Below are 15,675 nucleotides of genomic sequence, written 5' to 3'. Positions count from 1 at the left end.
CACGGTTCCCTTAACAGATCAGCTGTCCTCTTTCCTATAATATCTGAGAGTCATTCCTAGAGTCAGTGCTACAACACTAAATTATGAAGGGCCTAGTACAGTTATGTAGGAACTTGGTCATTGTTGATGTTAAAGCACATTCACTGGTGCATTACTGGTTCCCTCCCTCCATCCTGTCATCTTCCTTTCCCTTTTGGTTGGGATGGATTTCCAGGTAACACTTCCCTCTCTGATGGATCAGGTTTCTGTGTTCCAAGAGGCTCTGCAGGTGTAGATATGGGAGTCGTCCTGATTCTCTTTCACCTAGGATGGGTTATCCTTAGGTCTGTCATAGTCTGGCACCCAGAAGCTATTCCAGAAACTGCTAAGGATAAGAAAGACCAGAAGATGGTGACTGCCTGTGTCCCTTTATAGCACTGATGCCTTGACATTGGTATAGGAGGGAATCTAGTGGTCCTGGAGAAAAGTAAAAGTTCTGGTATGTGGACAGGCTGCCATGTCCTCTCAGGTAGAAATCTCAAGAGCCACTACTGCAACAGAAAATATTCTTGAAAATCTGTTATTTATGGGAAGATTCTATACATCTTCATTTCCCTGCACTGCATCAGCAATTGCAAAGACCTGTATCTGGTATCTGTAGAGACATCAATCCAACACACAACACAGGTTTTAATGGGAAGGCAGGATCTGAATCATAGGTGAACTGGACATTGGTTTTCTGTGACTCCTGAAGACCACCTCTCCACCATCATTACACCAGAGCAAACCGCTGGTTCCATGTCAGAAGTTGTAACAAATAACACACAGATGGAGTAGATATTGTCTTATCTCCACAAGGTCTAGGTTCAAACCACATTCTCTGGAAGAACTGTGTACCACATAAGAAATCACTTCAGCTGTCTTTAACCTTAAAACTGTTTACCTGTATATAAAACAGTCTCCTTCCTTAAAAGCTTAAAGATGTGTATATTCTTAATTTAGATCCCTGTTGCAGTAGTCCTTGCTACTTGGACTATTTGCTACATGTCCTCATGCATCTTGTTTGACTTTGAGCTCAGGTTAATTTCTCCTTTTGCATGATGTATACCCAGCCTTTGGTTTATCTGAGCAAGCTATTGTAAAATGGAGTTGGCAGATGCTCTTTTTATAACTTTCTTGCCTCTGTTCACAAATACAGATGCCCACTGTATTGCCTCTGTCATATTCAGTTCATCTCATCTTTTTCATGGTCTGCCAGCTTCATAACTAGGAGCAGATAACTGCATTACTGGGCCAGCTTGTTCTCCCACCCCTTATATTTTTGTAGTTAGATACAGTTGGTTAGTACTTCTGTGTTTTTCCAGCTACTTCTGTCTAAGAAAGGAATATGTGGTTGTAGTAGGCATATTCCCCATAAGGATGATCTCAACCACTGTGTATTTGAAATGTGCAAATTACAGTGTCAGCAGCAGTGACTTCTGCCAGGCCCTAAGGTGTGGGCTTTCTTCCTTAGCTGAATACCTAGAACAGAATACCCTTGAGGCCTTAGCCTGGTATGCCAAGGAGACATCAGGATCATCTTCTACCTACCACCTCCCTAAAAAAAAAAAAATTGAGAGAGAGAGATGGCAGGAGATGTGGTGGAAGTACTTAGTGGTTCTGGTTGGTTCGAGGGTACTGGTTCAGGAGGAGTGCTTTCATAGCTCCTGAGTCAGACACCTACTCTTCCTTATCCCTCTGATGAAGCCCGTTTGGTGGCTGTCATTGCTGAGGAGCCAAATACATCCATCCAAGCTGTTCACATGCAAGGGTCTTCTTCAGACATCTGAACGCCATCGTATACTAAGGAAGATGGCATTGTCATAGTCATAGATTCATAGGTTTGTAATAGGCTAACAACCTTGCAGAAACTTTTGTTGCAGTGCATACTGACTTTTTGCACATTGATATTTTGTTTTCTTAATGAAAAAAGTGTGCTTGGTTTATAACAGAACACTTCCACAGAGTAGTAAGCTTGTGGTCTTAAAACAATGAATAGACAGTTTTTCTTACCTGCTTTTTAGTTTTTCATTTACAGTTTAAAAGTAACCATAAGTATAGATATTATTTCATGAATAAAATAGACATCGCTGGGAAGACATGTAGGTGATAGCTGTTCAAGGTAGGTTGACTTGAAATACTTCATGGCGAGGGTGGCAGTTTCGTCTCATGCAAGTCCTGACTTGCTAGTCAGCAGGAAAGTTTACAGATACCTGTTAGAAAACAACAAAAGGTAGGAGCAAGGGAAAATGTGCATCAGTTTTTGGAGAGGATAGCTGGAGTATTCGGATAAATGCTTCAGAACAAAAGACCTTCCATCACATCTTTATATGTTCAGATATTTTTGTGTACTGAGTTTGCATTTCTTGGAAGTCATGTTGTCTTGTGTCAGCTGGATTGGTGTAGAGGGCTTAAACCTTGACCATGACCATGATGACCTGAGTTCAGGTAGTGGCTTTGGGTGTCTGTTGCAGCTGGTGTGAGGTGGAAGTTTATATTCATTCTGGGAGGGAGGAAGGTGTTCTTCATCTTGAGATGTCACAGTTTCCTTTAGAAGAGGGGATGTCAGACATGAATGTGAGCCTTAGACATGTATTTGACTCATTTAGATGCTTTGCTGTAGCCTTCACAAGCGGGTGCACAGAAATTACAACTCACATGATGGAAGCATAGTAGCCGTCATGGTGATACGAGACATACAGCTGTGGGAAGGAGTTTGGTCATGAATAGTCTCTTATTGCTGCTTGTATAATGGCTCACTTTTGTCCAACAGGAACAAATGGCCCATTTGGAAAAGTGGGAAATACAGCTGCTGACAGACAACAAGGGATAATGAGTATTTTAAAAATGTATTTTTTTGTGATATTATTCATTGATCTGTTCTTGTTTTTTTGAAAATGTTTGATACTTGTGAAGCATGCATGCATGAATAAGTTGGTTAAAATAGTTTACTCATTTTTTTTCTGTCTCCCTCTCAGTCACAGGGCACTGTTCCAACAAACTTGCCAATAATTGTTTTTCCTAGTGGTGGGCCATTACTTCCTCCAGGCGTTAATGTGCCTATCCCTCCCAACACAGTTTTACCACCAGCTTGCTTTGGCCAAGAAGGTTCTGGAAGACTGAATGCACTGGACACTTTTGAATCTCCAAAGACTGCCACAGTGAGTGGCTTGGATGCACTGGATAACTTCACTGTGACAAATACTGCACCCAGCAAACTGGACACACTTGATGGATTTGAAAGCTCCAGCTCCTTGGATACCTTAGACACCATTTCTTTAGCGCCATCTTCAACATGTAAGTGCTCCAGCATTATTGGGAACATTAAAACTGAACAACTAGATATTTATAAGTACTTTCTTCTGCAGATGTGGTGTATATAGTAGAAATAAAGGTAGGTAGCCTTGAAGATTCATTTGTGAGATATATCACTTATTTGGTTTCTTTGTTTAGTGTTAAAATGTAAGAATATTATAAAACAGAATAGATAGTAAAAGTACAGCAAGGCCTGAGAACAGGGAATTGTGGAAGATGGAGAGAGCGCGCACACAATTGTGTAATGCTTTATCAGTTTTAAGTCTTTGCATTCTTACACTGGACAAAAAAAAACAGTAATGAGATGATTGCTTCTGAAAAAAAATATTTTAGAAATGGATAAAAAAGTTGCTAAACACAGAAAAGCAGAAGTCCAAAAAGGTGTGCAGTTAAACTAAACCTTGTTAGAAATAGGGTACCCTATCTGTTAGCCCTTCATATTTAATGCAGTCATATCAGATATGACTGCGTTTGTAACCTTATGACTTCTGTCAAGTTTATAAAACTACTTCATACAAAGGTAGATCTGAAGTAGTTTACTTCATTTGATCTTCAACCTGTGGGATACGGATCCGTATCAGATCCGAGCCCGCAACTTTGCTAGCATCAGCTGCAAGCTCTAAACTCCTCCAGTTACCCATAATACACCTCCACTGCCTTCCATCCCCAGATCTTGCGATTTGCTTCAACATCATGTCTTCTGAGCTCCAACTAGCAGTGGGTTTAAAACTTTTTGTGAGTAGTTACATTTTTCTAAATTTCTCAGTTAGTGTTAGTATAGGTCCCCTTTCTCCTCCCCTCGCTTGGTGCGTCGAGTGTTAGTGGTTTTTAGGTAGAGTAGTTTGTTCTGTGGTGTAGGTAGTAGCCTCCCCTCCCCCCTCAGTGTTTTCTGTAGATGAGTGTGGTGAGTGTGTGTGTGTGTTTGTTACTTAGAAAGATCTTGCCTGTCCTTTTTTTTTTTCTAAGGCTATCTTTCTGTTATTTAGAATGGCTGAATAGCTTGTTTTCAAGTTCTGCACAGTATGTGGCCATAAGCTATCCCCAGCGGATGGCCACACTCTGTGTGTTTTGTGCTTGGGTGTGGCCCACCTAAGTGTAGATTGTAATATTTGTGCAGGCTTCAACCCCCGCACCCTAAAGGATAGGAAGGCCAAGTTGGCCCTCAAAGGTCTTCTTCCTCCTTATGACTCTCTTTACTTGTCTTCGGCTTCGGTCACAGTGGCTGCTGTGGCCACCTCTTCCTCTTACTTCTCCTCCTTCCCAGGCTGGGACTCAACCTCCAGCAAAGCCTGTGGTAGCGGAGCAGAAGAGAGGTAGAGAAAGGGAGAGAGAGTCGAAGATGAGGGAAAAGAGGAAGAGGTCCCCAGACCTTGCTTCTCTGAGCAAGACAGCATGGATCCGTGACTCCCCTCTGCTCCAGTCTCTGAGGTTCTCCCTGGAGCCGGTGGAGACACATCCAGCCTCTCAGGCCTTGGTGCCCCGACCCGCCAGGTCGGAGTCCATGGCCTTGTCATGGTCCACCCGCTCCTTGTCCGATATGGATCTGGATAAGATGGAGGCACTTTATCTGTACAGAGATCCAGATGGGGGTCTTGCCAGCCCCCCCTCCCTCTGGAGGGGGGAGCTCACTTCCTTTCTTTCAACCCATTTTTCCTTCTCTGATCCAACCTTCAGGTTTGGAGTACTCTGATCTGAGGTTGGCCTTGGTTAGGGGGTCAGTGCCGATGGTACCTGCTTCCTCGACGCCGACAGCTGCCTAGAGCGTTTTGGATTTGACTAGCTGGGATCCAAGCCACTTTTGGAGCTGGAGCTTGGGTGTCGGATCCAAGGGAGTGGAACCTTTTTCATCGGCTCCGACTTTGTCAGGCCAGGTTCCCTCCCTCACAGCTCCGTCCATCTTGGGCCCGCCTCCGATTCTCGCGTCGGACCCGGGGAGACCAACCTCCTTATTGGTTTCTCTGACATTCGCTCTCCTTTGGCATTTGATATGGTAGAAAGGGTTCTGTCCATCAGATCGAGACCCCTGACCGGCCCCTCTGTCTCCTCCCAGACCCCCTCGTCCCTGTTTACATTCCTCATCATCTTACTAGAGGGACAGCCCATGCTCGAAGATCCCCAGATGGTTCCCCCTGAGGAACAAATGGCTTGCGAGTGCCCCCCCCCGATAGTCCCACCGGAGATGTTCCCCACAAGCATACATGCAAGAGGAGGCACTTGGACTTCCCCGAGTCCCTCACCAAGGCATGGACTTAGATGATGGAAAGGATTCCCCAAGGTCACCTCCCACGATCCTGCGCCAGCGGGGAGGTTGGTCTGCCCCCAAACCTTCTTCCGATGAGTCTGTGTTCCTAGAGGCTTCGGCACGGGCCCGTCTACTTCCTAGGTGTCCCCTGCCATGGATCATTTGGTAGATTTGGTCACCTCGCCGGCATGGAAGGAACCGGACATCATGGAACCTATCCTGAAACGACTTGATAAAATCCTAAGCCCCCCCCACAGGCCATCTTGGAATAAGGGCTCCCCGTGGATGCCATAGTGGTAGCAGCGGCCACTAAGAAGGAACTTGCCCAGGGGAGTTCCTTGGTCCACCCTCCTGACCGAGAGTCATGGATAATGGACCGCCTAGGGAAGTGGGTGTACGCTTCAGCTACCTTCTCGATTAGGGCACTGAATTACTTGGCCCATGTCACCAGACTCCAACGTGACCTACTAAAGGAACTGGAGGAGTCTCCCCCCAAGTCCATTTTGCAGGAGGACAAGGCTCCATTCTCCGCAAGAATGGCCACTTTTAAAGCAGTATCTAACATGTCTGTGCGACTCCTCTCCCATGCTATGGAAGGAGCAGCTAGGGTGGCTGGGTCCGGCGTGTCCATGAGTCGTAACGCCTGGCTCAGGTTATGTCAGTTTTCCGAACCCTTCAAGGCATCGTTTGCCAATGCCCCTTATGATGGCTCTACACTCATTGGTAAGACCGTCAAGGAAACATTAGTCCAGAGTGAGAAGGACGGGAAGACACTGTCTGCTATTGTGATCCGCTTCTCTAACCCTCAAAGGTCCTTTTTCCGGAACCAGAGAGGCCAAAAGAAGATGTGGTTCTGAAAGTCACAGTATTCCCAGGACACTCAGGGATCTTCTTCTCCCAGAGGCAGAGGGGGACCAAATGGACACTGGCCCAGAGGCAGAGTAGGTCTATGGAACTTTGGGTCTCGATAACCTTTCTCGGACAGACCTGAGCAGCAACCCTGAGGGCTTGCCCTACTGCTGTACTCTGGAGGCAGTTGGGGGACAATTGTCCTTGCACCCAGTGGCATAGGAGTCTATAACAGTGAACTGCTGGGTGCTTCAAATCATATCCAGAGGATGCTCTATCCCCCTTATCTCCCAGACACCTTCCGGACGTACCACTTATGCAAAGGGGAGGCAGCAGCACAGGAAATTTCCAAGCTACTAGGAAAACGAGCCATCAAATCTGTCCCCCCCAGATCAGTCCGGATCGGGCTTCTACTCCAGATTATTTTTGGTGCCAAAGAAAGTGGGGGACTTTAGGCCCATTCTGGACCTCTCTACCCTGAACTTGTCAGTTGCCAAAGAGAAGTTCTGGATGGTCACATTACAGTCCATCATACCGTACCTGCAAGAGAGCAACTGGATGTGCTCGTTAGACCTCCAGGATGCTTACTATCACATAAAAATGCACAGAAGCTCTAGGAGGTTCTTCCGCTTCTGGCTAGGAGTCAATCATTGCCAATTTTGAGCCCTACTTTTTGGTCTCACCACAGCCCCCAGGGTGTTTACCAAAGTGGCAGTTGTAGCGGCTCACCTGAGGCTTTAGGGGATTCAGGTCTATCCATACCTGGATGATTGGCTCCTCACTGCTCCCACCAGGCATCTACTTTCCCAAACCAGAGATTATTTCCTGACACTTGCCCTGCGTTTGGGGATCACAATCAACACATCCAAATCTCTCCCAGGTCCTGTACAGGTGATAGACTACATCGGTGCCAGGGTAGATTCTCTTCAGTACAAAATATTCCTGACCTCAGAGAGAGTTCAAAACCTGAGGATGTATGTTTCCCTGATCTACTGTTCTCATCTTCCAATGGTGGAATCGGTGTTGAGGGCTTTAGGCTCGATGGCGACCATAACTCTTCTCCTGTGTGCTCGGTTACACATGAGGATTCTACAGTGGATTCTAGCTGTTCATTGGTCCCTGTTGGAACTGGCATTGACTTATCCATTTCATGTCAGTCGAGTATGTCGTCCCTCATATATTGGATGAGCTCTCTGGACATTTTGGAGGGACAACCCTTTGTTCCAGCCCTGGCCCAAAGCACAGTGACCACGGATGCCTCCCAAGTTGGGTGGGGGGGGGGGCATTGTTCAGGCAGGACAGCTGAGGCCTGTGGTCCCCCATAGAGACTAGTTTGCATATCAGTGTCCTAGAGATGATGGCGGTCCTAGCATTGCAGGCCCTTCATGCCTTTCTTCCTCTGGGAATGATTGCAATTCAATCAGGCAACATGTCAGTGGTCTGGTAAATCAACAAACAGGGAGGGACCAGATCTTACCCACCTTTGTCGCGAGGCCATGAGAGTGTGGGAATGGGTGATCTCCACCGTTCGCTTTCTCATCGTAACACATATTCCGGGACGGTCCAACATCCTAGCGGACAGGCTAAGTCCGGACCATTCTGATGCCTTACGAGTGGTCACTGAATCTGTCTAGTGGAACAGATCTTCAGCGAGTGGGGTCAACCTTGCTGTGATCTATTTGCATCTCCTTCCAACGTAAAGTGCAGCAAGTTTTTCGCTCTGAACCCCCTACCCGCGGAGTCCCCCGGAGACACTCTAGTTCTTTCTTGGCCACCCGGTCTTCTGTATGCTTATCCACCTGTACCCCTCATTCCGAGGTTTCTACAGAAAGCTTGTCAACTCAGGAGCAAAGTGATCCTCATTGCCCCATTCTGGCCTTGCCCAGGTATGGTTTCCCCTCCTTTGATGTCACCTTCTGGCTCCACCTTGGATCCCAGATCCCATGCAGGATTTAATTTCACACCCCTCGGGGGTGCCTCATCCGAGTCTGGACAGCCTGAAGCTCACAGCTTGGCTGCTTCAGTTCCCGTGATTACTAGAACTCCCAGACTATCCTCTTCAGTTAGATCTATTTTGGTAGCTGCTCATAAGTCTTCGACCAGGAAGGTTTATCGCAGCAAGTGGAAACGTTTTTTTTCTGGGCCTCTCAAAGGAGTTTAGACCCTTTCACGGCTCCTATTTCCGCCATTCATGATTTTCTAGCTGATATTTTTCAACATGGAGCTAGTTCTTATACTGTCAAAGTTCAGTTGGCTGCCATTTCTCATTTTCATGTGGGCTAGAATTCTGCCTCCTTAGCCTCTTCCAGACTGTGTTAAAGCCTTTAACAAAGGCACCTTTTTGTTATGCCTCCCCCGGTCAAAGATCCTGTTCCCCCGTGGGACCTTACTATGATCCTTCAAGCTTTGGTCGCTCCACTTTTCAAACCTGCCGTGTCTGCAGATCTAAAATTTTTATCTTGGAAAACAGCCTTTCTGGTGTCTATTACCTCTGAAAGAAGGGTTTCAGAATTACAGGCCTTGTCCATCAGAATTCTGTACATGATTTTGCACAAAGATGGGGTTTCCCTTTGAACCAATTCATCCTTTCTTCCTTAAGTGGCATCACCAGTCAATATCATTCAGACTACCAATTTGCCTGTGTTTTTTCCTAATTTTACGAACAAGATGGAATGCAAACTCTACATGTTGGATGTTCATAGACAGTTACGATTCTGTTTACACAGGACAAAAAATTCCCGTAAATCTGATCAATTGTTTGTATCCTTCTATAAGCCCTTTTTGGGGAAACCTGTCTCCAAGGTCACTATAGCTAGGTGGATTTCTTCATGCATCCTGCAGGTCTATAAGGACAGAGGCATGTCTCCTCCAGGTCAGGTGAAAGCTCATTCCACTAGGTCCATAGCTACGTCTGTGGCCCTTTGGTCTAGAGTGTCTTTGGATATTTGTTCTGCAGCTACTTGAGCCTCATCTCACACGTTTATTTCTCATTACAAATTGGATTTGACTTCCAGAAGGAGAGCATCCTTTGGTTCTGTTGTGATCTGGAATATCCTTCTATGAGGGCCTCCCAGGAGTTTAGTAGCTGGGGACTCTGTCCCACAGGTTGAAGATCAAATGAAGTAAACTACTTCAGATAAAGAAGTTATGTACTCACCATAACGTTCCATCTGAGTAGTTGTACTTCATTTGTCTTCAACCATCCCTCCCTGTTTCCCCCGGACCTTGGCACATGATCAGCCTACGGGCTGTAGTATAGGTCACAAGTAAATCTTTCAGGTTGGGTTCTCAGTATAAGTTCAGCAAGCTCGACCTGGGGATGGAAGGCAGTGGAGGTGTGTTATGGGTAAGGGGAGGAGTTTGGAGTTCGGAGCTGATGCTAGTAAAGTTGCCGGCTCGGATCCGTATCCCACAGGTTGAAGACAAATGAAGTACTACTCAGATGGAACATTATGGTGAGTACATAACTTTTTTTTCCACTACATTCTTATATTAGCTGTCTTCTATCTGGAAGTTCCCTCTTTTGCTTTGTCTGGGTTGTTTCTTTTCCTCATTTATTTTTCTTATATTTGCCTTCCTCTCAGATCCTTCACCAATAATACTTTTTATTGCTAGTTCATACATCTTCCCTGCATTGGTCCGTTTGTTATTGCTCCCAATCCATAATGCCCAGAGAGCAATGTTTTTAATAGTCCCTGAGTGAAACCACTCGTGTTAGGCACAGTTTTCCAGCTTGCCTTATAACCCTCGAATTGGTGTTGGCTAAGATCAGATGTGTGGAGCAATTCACCATTATCATAAATATTCTTTTTTCCCTGAAGGTAGGGCATCATTTCAATTCCTCGCCATTCTCCTACTTTGTTCAGCAGTCATACCTCACTATCATTGGTCTTCTGTCACACAATCCCATCCATGTTTTGGCTGGAAGTTCTTGTCTCTTCCTGCCGTCTTCATGTCTCCAAAGTTATGAAATCCTCTTCTTTCCTGTTCTCCCTTACCTTCTCTGCAGTTTTGGCTTCTGCATTGATGTCCTGATGTTTTTTTGTTTGTCCCACAATCCAGTTTGCATCCTACTACCTGTCTGATATTTTGTGTCTTTCACCACATGCTTCGTTGCTGCTTTATCCCATTTGCCCAGGTTTCTGTTCCATTCAGAAGCACTGGTTGAGTCACTGTTTTCAACATCTTATTTTTTCAGTTTCTTTAGCATTCTTCTATCATGTAGTACCCCTTACACTTTGAGCCAGTTGGCTGCATTATCTTTAATTCTAACTTTGGCCTAATATTTCAGATTTTCTTTTTCCTCAGCAGCACCTCTCATATCCTTGGACCTGTGAACATGTTCCAGTATTTTCCCTTCCATCAATTTTCAGCTTCTTCAGATGTATCCTGTTTGCTGTTATTACTACAGTCTTGTTTATACTCTATTTCATCCTGCTTTCCATCAGTTTTACTTTCCAGTTCCATATAGTTTGCTGAAGTTCCTGTTCTTAGTCTGCCTGTAGTGCCACATCATCTGCATACAACAGCTTTGTTGATTTGCTTGCAGATACAGTCCATCATAATTGCAGCCACTTTAGTATGTGGATCTGTAACAATATTTGGGGATACCCAACCTCACAAAATGCATGGACAAAACTAAGTTTTTTTTAACAGTTCTAGAACATTTATTTTTTAAATAACTGTGCATTGTCTTTCCTATTATGCCTAGATATTTTTTTCTGATTTGGAGGTCTTCAGCAGGCTTTTCCTAAATTTATAACTTGGGGGATTAAAACAATTTTAATAGATTGCATATTGTGGTTTAGATCCATTACCATTTATTTATTTTCTGACTTTGCCAGCAATCTATTTTTTTTTGCTTTTTCCCCAAGACTCCCTGACATAATTAGATACTGAGTTAGTCAGCCAAGCCCTTAAATATTTTATCCTTGCATGCCCACATAGATAATGGATACAATGGTAGGTCTAGGACATTAGTTAAATGTCTGTGCTTTAGTTTTGTTTTTATTTATTTTATATGCCATGTAAAACGGAAACTAATTTAGCTTCTGAAATAGTAAGAGAATATCCATTTCTGGTTCAGTTTTATAGACTGACATTGTTGGCAAGTAGTGCTAACTTGATGCATCTTCCTGCTCACATATAACATTGAGTCTCAGAAACCCCAGTTAATGGACTTAAGGGGTTTAAAGTGCAGTGCAGAAAGAAGTTGAGTATAAGTATATCCTGATGAACTTCGGGGTAAGTCAAGAGAATTCCGTCATCTCCTACTAGTTTTATCCTTTCCTGAGGATTCAGTGCATGTATTAAGTAATAATTTACAAAGCCTTTCTGGAAAACCATATTTTCTCACTACTTCCCTCAGAAAATACCAGCAGACTCTGTCAAAAGATTTTTCTGCATCAAGACTTAGCAGTAAAGCATTACCAGTTGAATTATTTTGTCAGAAATTTGTCTCCCTGATATAAAAAACACAATAGTCTAGGTTTGTTTTGTTAACTGGGGTAGAGCATCGATCCATTGAGGACCTCAGCCTGGGTGTTAAAGCACAAAGCATTAGCATCGTAAAAACACGAGTCAGACTGAGTAGTACATTAACAGTGACTAGCTGTACCAGGTTTTACATGATAGTAGTAGTAAAGATTTACAAATAATACATTGATCTAACCAGCTTGTTTACACATGCAGTATTGACTTTGAACAGCAACTGAAGTATAAAGTGGGTGGGGGTTTGCTAGTTTGGGAGAGATCCGTAGAGGGAGATGTCATGATAAAGACATTGGGTGAGTTTCAAATAGAAGAAGGGAAAAGATTGTCAGGATGATGGTGCATAGAGGATGGTAGTGGTGTTGGGTTTATGTGAAGGGAAAGAGTAAAACCGCGGCAGCAGGTGTGGAAAAGAGGAGGAGTGAGAGAAGAGTATGGTTTGAAATTTAACTATGGTAGATGACAGAAGGCTGTTGTGGTTAGAGAGTGTGACAAGTGCTAGGAGTTGCTGAGATTTAAATTAGGTTGTGATGAGGAAGCAGTCTGACAAACATTCTGGGTATTCTGACTGCTAGAAGACTTGTATCAATTTTTTAATGATTTAATACTAAAATTGTCATATGTTAGGCATAGGATCCTTCTCTTTATTAAGGATAACAAAAATTATTGCATATTTCTGTTTCCCTGGAATTCCACACCCTCCCATAACTTGATTAAATAGTTTTTCCCTGGCTTATATCAACATTTAACCACCTATTCTCCGTATTTCCACTGGATTACATCATTTCCTAGAGATTTTTTAATCTGTTGCTTATTTATTTGTTGCCTAAGCTCTTTGGATGTTATAGGAGATTGGCAGCTATTCTTTTTGTAAATCTTAGTGAGGGTGTTTAAATCATATGCAGATTATCTTGTACTTTTTACCCATTTCCTATTTAAAACAACCCTTTTATAACAGATCTTTGTAAAAATCCCTTAGTATCTCTAAAATATTCCTAATGGATCTCTCATTTTGGGATCCATAAACATAAGCTTCCAGTTTTTCCGTTGTCGCTTATTTAGGCTCTTTCCACAAAAGCCAAGATTCTAGAATGTTTTACAGGGTCAAATAAGCCATTCACATTCCAGTTTAGTATTCTTAGGTCCTCACATATTATTTTACAGTACTGGCTATAATTATGCCCCAGTTTCCTTTGTTAACCATATGCTAGCAAGAGTACAACCGTACTTGCATCCACATATTTGCTAATAAACATTCTTTTAATTTTATTTTTCCCACTCTGTAGAATAAAATATTTTATTAATGACAACTTTACAAATGTTTTTGACTGTATACATTATAAACTTTATTTACAGGTACATCTTTCAAGATGAGAGCTTTAGCCATCTTAAAAGGCAGATCCTGCTATAGACTCTCCCTGTCAAAGTGATCAGAAATGGTATGTTCATATAACATTTTGAGTCTGTTGGGAGCATATACACACCTTTGTGTGTTTTTGATAATAGATGTTGTACTTTACACTGAGCGGATGAAATATTGATGTCTGTAACATCAACATCAAAATGTCGAAAAATGGAACATTGACTGCTACTCCAAATTCACCAAGGACTAACCTTGGAGTAGGCAAAACCAAAAGCAAATCAGAGCTCGCACAATCCCCGGGAATGGGCATATTTTCTTACCTGTGGATTTTTGATATCGCAAACATGTCAACCATCTGTTTCTGTCGATCAAATGGTTTTGACCAACTAGACATTGATCTTGTAAGCATTTGCTTAAAAATGACCTAGTTTGCTAGTAGTGTGCCTGCTTTTGTTCAGTATTTTGTTAACTTTCTGACAAAATTTGTTTTCTGTTTTTCCTGATAATTTGGTTGTTATTTCTTGGTGTCATTGGTACTCTTACATGTTCTACCTGTAATGCAAAAGGCATCACTGCTCAAAAAATGTGACCTTTGTAATCAGAAGACCCTGCTCAAGGGATACCTATGATTTATGCACGTTGTGCTTAGAGCCAGATTACCTGAAAGAGTACTTCAGCATCTGCAAATCCTGTAGGTCCAGAACACTAGAGGAGTGCAGGGAAGAATCTTATACCAAGAGACCTTCTTCTCTAGGCTGATTCCCTGAAAAATGATTTAAAAAAAAAAAAAAGAGAGGAGAAAGGCTGAAAGTATTTCATAAAATATTCCATTTCCAAAGTTTCCCCATGCCATATTTGACCAGAACTTCTTCAAGAGCCATCCTTTGTGTCTCATCATTCACTGCCTCCTAAAGCTGCTTCTTCCTTCCAGGAAGGTATCATTTAACTCTAAAGAACTAATAAACACACTGAAAAAATATAATTGGACTCCACTTAAGACTTTGCCCCTAGATGCTGCTGTAGAACAATTCAGTAGTACTTTCCTTAACATACTTAACAGCATGGCACGTCCAGAACAGTCCAAACTAAGACTAACTATACAGCATGTCTGACCAAAAAAAAAAAAGCCTCCTAAAACTTGGAGACAAGGCATGGGCCTTATGGCAGACTAACAAAACTCAACCCAACCATTTAGCATATCAACAAATTATGAACAAGGCCAAACACCAAATCAAACTAGATAAACAAAGTTGTTACATCAATATTCAACAAATATACCATTGAAACCCGCAAAATTTTGGTCCACAATCGAAGAAAGTCTCCAACCTGGAAACAACACCACTCTCTCTCTCCCAATATAGCAAATAGTTTAGACACCATAGCTGAAAACTTCAATAAATACTTTACTGAAAGTATTCTATCACTAACCAAAAATAATTAATGTTCTCAACAGTTTCTACTTAAACCATCCAATGATAGCAGTAACATTTTCACATTCTAACCCATCCCAACCGAAACCATAGGAAAAACATATAAGAAAACTTAAGCCTACAACTACTGCTGCTGATAACCTGCCAACTGGCTTTCTAAAAGTAGCAGCAGAAGGAATATCCTACCTCATATCAATTCTGATTAATGTCTATTGTAGAACAATATATATCCCCTTGATCTGGAAAATCTCACACATATTCTTCTCCACAAAGGCGGACAGTCTACTGAACTCACAAACTATAGACCAATTCTCAACTTATCCCTTCTATCAAAACTAATAAAAAGATGCATGCACTCTGAACTCCTCCATTACTTTACAAACAATAACCTATTAGCCAAATAACAGCATGGCTTCAGACCCTTTCATAGTACCACCGCTGCACTTCCATAAACCACTGCAGAAATGAAGGAAAAATAATTTCATCTGTATTCCTCGATATGTCCAAAGCGTTTGACACCGTCTTCCATTGGAAGTTGTTAACCGTGCTCTCCAATGTTTACCTTAGCCCTTCCGCTCTCTTCTGGTTCCAAAGCTACCTAACTGACTGCCAGCAGGCAGGTGGCTACATGACCTCTCCTCCCTATGCCCAGTCACACTTGGTGTCCCTCAAGGATCTATTCTTGGACCCCTTCTGTTCAGCATATTTACTAATGACCTTATACTGTCTTCCCACTAGCTTCAACTATGCAATATGCTGATGATTCAACTCTTATATGTGCAGCACCTACCACCCAAGTGTTACAAGACTTAAATCAAAAATCCTTTACTGGAATTGAATCACGGCTAGCTCACAGCTCATTCTAAATCCCAACAAAACCAAGCTTAGGATCTTTCATCCTACCAGAACTCTAGTTGACGCCTCCCTACTACACACACACTCACACTCACACTCACACACTCATTCTA

General features: G+C 42.9%; 1 protein-coding gene across 1 annotated transcript in view; it reads left to right on the top strand.

Annotated features, from left to right (window-relative positions):
• ZC3H7B (zinc finger CCCH-type containing 7B) overlaps positions 1-15,675 on the top strand; it is a 1,999,702-nt gene that overhangs the window by 900,066 nt on the left and 1,083,961 nt on the right. The window contains exon 9 of the mRNA XM_044087097.1: positions 2,997-3,315. Coding sequence (XP_043943032.1) covers positions 2,997-3,315 — 319 coding nt within the window. The remainder of the gene's footprint in view (positions 1-2,996; positions 3,316-15,675) is intronic.

Source organism: Protopterus annectens, chromosome 1.part1 (genome assembly GCF_019279795.1).
Source record: "Protopterus annectens isolate FY-2018-M chromosome 1.part1, PAN1.0, whole genome shotgun sequence".
Classification (NCBI taxonomy): domain Eukaryota; kingdom Metazoa; phylum Chordata; order Ceratodontiformes; family Protopteridae; genus Protopterus; species Protopterus annectens.
Note: the sequence above shows the minus strand (reverse complement) of the source record. Positions and strands in the feature narration are given on the sequence as shown.